This window comes from Otolemur garnettii, unplaced genomic scaffold (assembly GCF_000181295.1).
Source record: "Otolemur garnettii isolate 467f Iridium unplaced genomic scaffold, OtoGar3 scaffold00134, whole genome shotgun sequence".
NCBI classification, from domain to species: domain Eukaryota; kingdom Metazoa; phylum Chordata; class Mammalia; order Primates; family Galagidae; genus Otolemur; species Otolemur garnettii.
Window position 1 is genome coordinate 4,330,147 of NW_003852529.1, and position 7,901 is coordinate 4,338,047.

The 7,901-nt window shown below is 42.1% G+C and overlaps 1 protein-coding gene across 1 annotated transcript in view; it reads left to right on the forward strand.

Annotated features, from left to right (window-relative positions):
* NAP1L4 (nucleosome assembly protein 1 like 4) overlaps positions 1-7,901 on the forward strand; it is a 52,381-nt gene that overhangs the window by 6,346 nt on the left and 38,134 nt on the right. Inside the window, exons 2-3 of the mRNA XM_003798408.3 lie at positions 4,286-4,315; positions 5,160-5,218. Of these exons, the coding sequence (XP_003798456.1) occupies positions 4,302-4,315; positions 5,160-5,218 (73 nt within the window). The 5' untranslated portion in view covers positions 4,286-4,301. The remainder of the gene's footprint in view (positions 1-4,285; positions 4,316-5,159; positions 5,219-7,901) is intronic.

Below are 7,901 nucleotides of genomic sequence, written 5' to 3' on the forward strand. Positions count from 1 at the left end.
AAAAAAAAAAAAAAAAAAAAAAGTGTGCCTCCGGGTCAGGTATAGTGGCTCACGCCTGTAATCCTATTATTCTGGGAGGCCGAGGCAGGTGGATTGCTTGAGGTTATGGGTTTGAGACCAGCTTGAGCAAGAGTGAGACCCCCATCTGTACTAAAAATAAAAAGAACTGAGGCAAGAGAATCGTTTGAGCCCAAGAATTGGAGGTTGCTGTGAGCTATGATGATACTGTAGTACTCCACCCAGGGTGACAGCTTGAGACTCTGTCTCAAAAAAAAAAAAAAAATGCTTCCATCCCATGTCCTTCAGAGTTTTTTTTTTTTTTTTTTTTGACCAAGTCCTTGGTCAAACCAGAGAAGTGTCACAGTCTTCTGAGACGTGTATCTGTCGAGGTTGGTGAAGGACACACGATAGGGAGCAGGAGCGACTGATTCTTTGGTTTCTTCATCTGTAAAATGGAGATGATTTTTCTTGCCTCCAGGATAGTTATAAGTACTCCCCGAAGAGAGGTGTGTGAATTGTGACACACACACAGAGAATTCCAGCACCTTTCTCTGCAGCAGGGCACACAGTCTCAGGGAGAGAACCAAGCTATATACAGTGGCTCACACTGTAATCCTAGCACTTTGGGAGGCCAAAGCAGGAGGATCGATTGAGGCCAGGAGTTCAAGACCAGCCTGACCAATATAGTAAATTCTGTTTATTTGTAATTTCTTCTCTTTTTCTTTCTATTTTTGGAGATGGGGTCTCACTCTGTCACCAGGGTTATAGTACATTGGCATCATCATAGTTCACTGTAACCTCCAATTCTTGGGCTCCAGTGATCCTCCTGGTTCACTTTTCCAAGTAGCTGGGACTACAGGCGCACACCACTACATCCTGCTAATTTTAAATTTTTCGTAGGGATGGGGGCCTCACTATATTGCTCAGGCTGATATTTCTAGTTTTTTAAATAAGATTGAGGAGTTGCAGGCACCATGTTTCCCTGAAAATAAGACCTACCCGGCTTGGCGCCTGTGGCTCAAGCGGCTAAGGTGCCAGCCACATACACCTAAGGTGGCGGGTTCGAATCCCCAGCCTGGGCCCGCCAAACAACAATGATGGCTGCAACCAAAAAATGGCCGGGCGTTGTGGCGGGCGCCTGTAGTCCCAGCTACTTGGGAGGCAGAGGCAGGAGACTCGCTTGAGCCCAGGAGTTGGAGGTTACGGTGAGCGTGATGCCATGGCACTCTACCCAGGGGGATAGCTTGAGGCTCCGTCTCAAAAAAAAAAAAAAAGTAAGACCTACCCAAAAAATAAGTTCTAGCAGGATTTCTATGCATTTGTTAAATATAAGCCCTACCCCGATAATAAGACCTAGTAATGGGTGTGGCTATGCAGCATATCTGCATAGCCACACCATGCATTTTGGCACGGAGTGGTAAGGAAGACTGGGAATACCTTTTTTTTTTTTTTCTGAGACAGAGCCTCAGGCTATTGCCCTGGGTAGAATGCTGTGGCATCACGGCTCACAGCAACTTCCAACTCCTGGGGTCAAGCAAGTCTCCTGCCTCCACCTCCCAAGTAGTTAGGACTACAGGCGCCCGCCACAACGCCCGGCTATTTATTGGGTGAAACCATCAATGGTGGTTGGGGGGCCCTGGGATGCATTCGAACCGGCCACATTAGGGGTATATGGCTGGCACCTTAGCCACTTGAGCCACAGGCGCCGAGCTGAGAATACCTTTTATCTGCCACAGCTCCTTTCTCTGAGCCAGTTCGCACTTGTGCGGGTGTGCATGTGGTAACCGCGAGCGAACAGCTAGGAGAAAGGAGTTCACACATCAGTAGTGCCAGCCCCACCAACAAGGTCAGCTCCCCCTGTCAGGTTCCAGAAGAAGATGACTTAACTGTATTTGAATAAATGTAGATTGTTGTATTATACTTAATAAAAATAAGACATCCAGGCAGCACCTGTGGCTCAAAGGAGTAAGGTGCCGGTCTCGTATGCCAGAGGTGGTGGGTTCAAACCCAGCCCTGGCCAAAAGCTGAAAAAAAATTAAAATAAAACAAAAAAATAAGACATCTTCTGAAAATAAGCCCTAGTGTGTCTTAAGAAAAAATGAATATAAGACAGTATCTTATTTTTGGGGAAACACGGTATATGACTGTGTGTATGTGTGTGTGTATACGTACAGAGGGTGCCATTGTTCAAATCCATTATTTTGTTTTTCTCTTATTGTTGATTTAGCACTTTTTTTTTTTTTCCATTTTCCTTTTCTTTTCTTGAGACAGTGTCTGTTTCTTTAGCCCAGGCTGGTGTGCAGTGGTGCAGTCACAGCTTACTTACTGCAACTTAGAACTCCTGGGTTCAAGTGATTCCCCGTATCTCAGCTTCCTGAGCAGCTGGACCACAGGCTCATGCCACCATGCCTGGCTAATTTTTAAAAAGTTGTTTTTGTAGGATCAATGCCCATTGCTCAGTGGTTAGGGCGCCAGCCATGTGCACTGGGGCTGGTGGGTTCTAACCCGGCCGGGGCCTGCTCAACAACAACAAAAAATAGCCGGGCATAGTGGTGGGTCCCTGTAGTCCAGCTAGTTGGGAGGCTGAGGTAAAAGAATCACTTAAGCCACAGAGTTTGAGGTTGCTGTGAGCTGTGAGCTGTGATGCCCTGGCACTCTACTAAAGGTGACATAATAAGACTGCCTCAAAAAACAAAAAAACTTGTTTTAGTAGAGGCAGAGTCACACTGTGTTATCAAAGCTAGTCTCAAATTCCTGGTTTCCACATCCTCTTGCCTTGGCCTCCCAAAGGGCTGGGATTATAAGTGCAAGCCACTGCATCTGGCCTCTTTTTTTTTTTTTTTTTTTTTTTTTTATTAAATGATAGCTGTGTACATTAATGCAAACATGGGGTACAGTGTAGTGTTTTCATATACAGTTTGAAATATTTTCATCAAACTGGTTAACATAGACTTTGTGTCATATTCTTAGTTATTGTGTTAAAATATTTATACTCTAGTTCTAGAAAAATTCACTTGTACCCTTGTTAGACAGACCATATAGGTGATCTTTCCAATCACCCTCCCTCCACCCATCCGCCCTTCTCCCCTCCCTTCCCCCAACCCCTCCCCATACTCTTGGGCTAGAATTCGGTCGTAGTTTTCATTTGAGAACTATAAATTAGTTTTATAATAGGGCTGTGTACATTGGATACTTTTTCTTCCATTCTTGTGATACTTTGCTAAGAACATTTTCCAGCTCCATCCATGTAAACATGAAGGAGCATCTGGCCTCCTTAGGAATATTTTGTGTTGGATTTGACTTAACTATCTTATGTTACCAAAAATAGTATTGAACAGCACATGCCTTCACATAAATGAAAATTAAATGACTCATTGCATGAGTGGATTCTGTTAAGTTAGAATAGGTGTCATGCTGTTAAAAGGTGAACCTCTTTGTGCATTCAACAGATACTTGCTGAGCCAGTCTCTGGGTTGTAGTGAACTGGGTAGGGAGGGAGTGTTTTCACACTTCATTTCTAGATGCATGAATTTTGGCGGGCATGCTGCTGCAAGGAGGCAGGGTTGTGACCCTGACTGAGCTGTTGCTTATCATCTGTCCCGACACTAGCAACAGAATCTTTAACTGAGCAGGGAGAAGCAGTAAGAAGTAAAGTAGCTGGCCGAGAAAGGTCAAAAGTCTCTGGAGCCCCAAATGCAGGTTTGACTATAATAGCTGTATGGCAGGGTAGCATTATTATGGGTTCTTATCGCTAATTTTATCGTAGAGATAGGGCAGAATTGATGTTATTCTGAAGTCTGGTCATTTTAATGCTACTAAGAATAATTTCTTTTTTTCTTTTCTTTTTTTTTTCTGAGCCAGAGTCTCACTATGTTGCCCTTGGTAGGGTATTGTGGCATCATGGCTCATAGCAGCCTCCAAATCTTAGACTTAAGCGATTGTCTTGTCTCCGCCTCCCAGTAGCTGGGACTACAGGTGCCCTCGACAACGCCAGGCTATTTTTGCTTATTGTAGTAGTTGTCATTGTTATGTTAGCACTAAGAATAATTTTTATGAGTAAAATATGAATGTAATGAATGCACAGATCCTGAGTATATGGTAATGAGTTTTGATAAATATATACACCCAGGTAATCTCAGTCAAGACTAGAACATTTTTATAACTCCAGAAAGTTCCTCCCCTTTCAGGTAAATCTACCTACCATAGACAGTCCCTGTTAGAGATTACATTTGAACAAATGATTTTGTTTGTGAATATAATTATTACAATTCTTTTTAATTTGTAGGGGATAAAACGTTCAGATGGCAGATAACAGGTAAGCCAAAATAGACTTTGTTTATTAAAATAGAGTTGGTGAGCACTAGCCATTCCCTGTAATGTCACTGGATAAGATGTATTCAGGCTCTGGCTGGTGGGATGTGTGTGTTTAGCCTACAAAAAAATTGTTTCAGACATGAACAGTGTCTCATGTTGATATTTACAAACATTTTTACAGAAGGTCATCATTTTCTTCCTCAGGTTTTAATACTCTTGGGGTGAAGCTGTGTTATTGACTTTTATATCAGCCTAATGTTCTGTAGCCATCAGCAGTCAAGTGAAAGACTTTGCTTTGTGAATTATTTGATAGACATTTTTGGTTATATTTATTTTTGACGAGGGAGGTGTTTCCGGGCCGCTTTGAAAACTGTTAGACCTATTGAAGTCTCGTTGTTTTTAGAGACTTTGCATAGCTAGCTTTACAGAGCCATTTGGGGCACTGTCTTATTGGGTAAGATTGCTTTGCTTTGATGACATGAACAACTGATCAAATAATGGTGGGCAGGCGGGTGGTTTGTTTTGAAGGCCAGAGAGAATTTTTGAGGAAATAAACTGTAGAAATGAAAGCTATAGAAAAGCTTTGATGAGGGTTGAAAATTAGAACTGTGTGGGGTGGCATGTGGAGTAAGAAGGTGTGAAGTGGTAGAATATTATTTTAATAACAGTGAAGCATCTCTTTGTTAATAGGTAGGCATTGCAGCAGTTCTCTTCCGCCCAGATCTGAGGTCACTGTAGAGATACCTTTTAATATGTTTAAAAAAAAAAAAAAGAAAAATGTACGTTTGTGCCATTTATCTTTAGAACATTCTTTGAAATAATATTTTTAAACATAACTGTTTCAGTTTTTCAGATGGGGTTCCTTCAGATTCCGTGGAAGCTGCTAAAAATGCAAGTAATGCAGGTCAGTTCGCTACATGTGAAAAATTAAGTACAGGATTACTATACTCAATGATTTTTTAGGAAAACTAGAGTAATTAAGATGAATATCAGTACCTCATTTAAAATTGGTTTTATTACGGCGAGCTCAGACTCTACAAAAAGAGAATAGTGTAAGAGGATAGTATAGTGCACTTCCTCATACCTACCTATACTCAGCTTTAATATTCATTAATAAATGACTAGTCTTTTTTCTTGTTTTATTTTGAGACAGGGTCTTGCTATGTTTCCAAGCTGTTTTCAAACTCCTGGGCTCATGTAAGCCTTCTGCGTGAGCCACCCCAATAACTAAGACTACAGGTGTGGGCCACCACCTTGATCCTTAACTTTGCTTCCCCTGGTGGTTTTAAAGCAAATCCCAGATACATCAGTTTGCCTGTAAATTCACAGAGTGATATCTTTTCCCTATTTAAAAAAAAATCTACATATATGAGGTCAGACAATTCAGTTTGCAAACTCATCTTAGAAAAAGTGCTCTAGGCTGGGCACCTGTGGTTAGGCCAGGGCTGGTGGGTTTGAACCCAGCCCAGGCCTGCTAAACAAACAAACAAACAAACAAACAAACAAAAACAGCCAGGCGTTGTGGCAGGTGTCTGTAGTCTCAGCTACTAGGGAGGCTGAGACAAGAGAATCACTTGAGCCCAAGAGTTGGAGGTTGCTGTGAGCTGTGATGCCATGACACTCTACCCAGAGCGACATAGTGCGACTCTGCCTCAATAAAAAAAGAAAGAAAAAGTGCTCCATACCTTATTGCTGAATATCAGTATGGTTGGTCACCTTTGAAGTGCTCCCCTGGGAAGCTGTGCACCAATGCTGGTGCCTCATGCACCCTTCAAAGCAGTTTTGGAACTCTTTCTGAAATGGCCATCAGAGCTGTTGTTGTATGAGGCCTGACAATTAAGTTTGTGAATCCTAGGAAAGTGTTCCATGCCTCATTGCTGAATATCACTGCAGTCACCAGATGGCTAAAGAGAGTACTGTGAAGGTGACTGTAGTGAAACTTATATTTGTAGTATTTCCATTGTTCTTCAGACATCTCCCCACCTTTTTTTAATCTTTCTTTACATTGACACATTGGAACACTCTGGGCCATGGGTTGCCTTGCAGAATGCCCACAATCTGGATTTGACTGGTGGTTGTTTCCTCCTGATGAGATTCATAGTGAACATTCTGGCAAGAATGCCACACAGGTGACCTGATTCAGTAGATCCCTCCCTGGGGATGGTGAGATTGATGATTTGGTTAAGACGTTAGAGGTGCAAGTCGGGCTTAGTGGTGGGTGCCTGTTGTCCCATCTACTTGGGAGGCAGAATCAAGAGAATCGCTTAAGCCCAAGAGCTTGAGGTTGCTGTGAGCTATGACAACACAGCACTCTACCCAGGGCAATAAAGTAAGACTCTTATCTCAAAAAAAAAAAGATGTTAGAAGTGCTAAGTGATCCTGTAATATAAGCAGCTAAAAGATGAGGAGGGGAGAAAGAATAAAATAGGCTAAATTTAGGATAACTGGGAATTGAAACTTGGAGAAATGAATCAGAGAACAGCTCTGCTATGTTAACACATTGTTGAACAGTAATTTTATGCAGAAACTATTCATGTTACTGGGTAACTTTGTGACTGGTCAGTAATGTGTTAAGATGGTATCTGCTGAATGCCTCTCATTTTGGGAACAATCTTTCAGGCATACAGAATGTCCTCTTGTCCTTCAGTTTTCCACAGTGGCATCAGCACCCGTGGATGATCCTTGTCTCATCAAATAATCACACTCGTGGTTGCAAACGGGTGTTGTTCTACTTCTGCCAGTCCTGGTAGACATGTTAAAGAAGAACTTTCGTTCCTTTTATTTTACTGTCACTACAGACTTGTGGATTTTTGCTTTATTCATATGTTATCAGTTGCTATCATTTTTCCTTTTGGTGTACAGATTCTCCCATTTAGCCATTGGGAGTCTCTTCAGGCTGCTTCTAAGTCCTTTTTGTATGTTCTTGTTGGTTTTTGAGGACTTCTAGCTTTGTAGCACAGTGTAGTACTCCCATTTACCTGGAGCTTTCCTTACCTAGTCCTGGCATCCACCATTTTCCGAGGGCCCTTGTTCCTTTTAGTGAGGAAATATACCTAGAAACCAAAATATAGATACTTGGTATCATTGTTTCTAGGCCCTGTCAGTGGACAGTGAGAGGAGATATAAATTTATATATACAGAGGGTGCCACAAATATGTATATACATTTTAAGAAAGGAAAAAACTATATTAACATTTTTTAACATTCTTTTTCTTTGTTGTTGTAGTTTGGCCGGGGATGGGTTCAAACCCACCACCCTTAGTATATGGGGCCGGCACCCTACTCACTGAGCCACAGGCACCACCCCTGTATTAAAATTTTTTAATACTAAGTCATATTTGACTTCTGTGGTTACTAGAGAGACAAGATGAAATACATAAGAAAATAAATGTTATTGGTATATATTGAGCAATATAGTTTTAAGGCACTTTTTCCTTTCTTTTTTTTGAGACAGAGCCTCAAGCTGTCCCCCTGGGCGGAGTGCCGTGGCATTACAGCTCACAGCAACCTCTAACTCCTGGGCTCAAGCGAGTCTCCTGCCTCCGCCTCCCAAGTAGCTGGGACCACAGGCGCCCACCACAACGCCC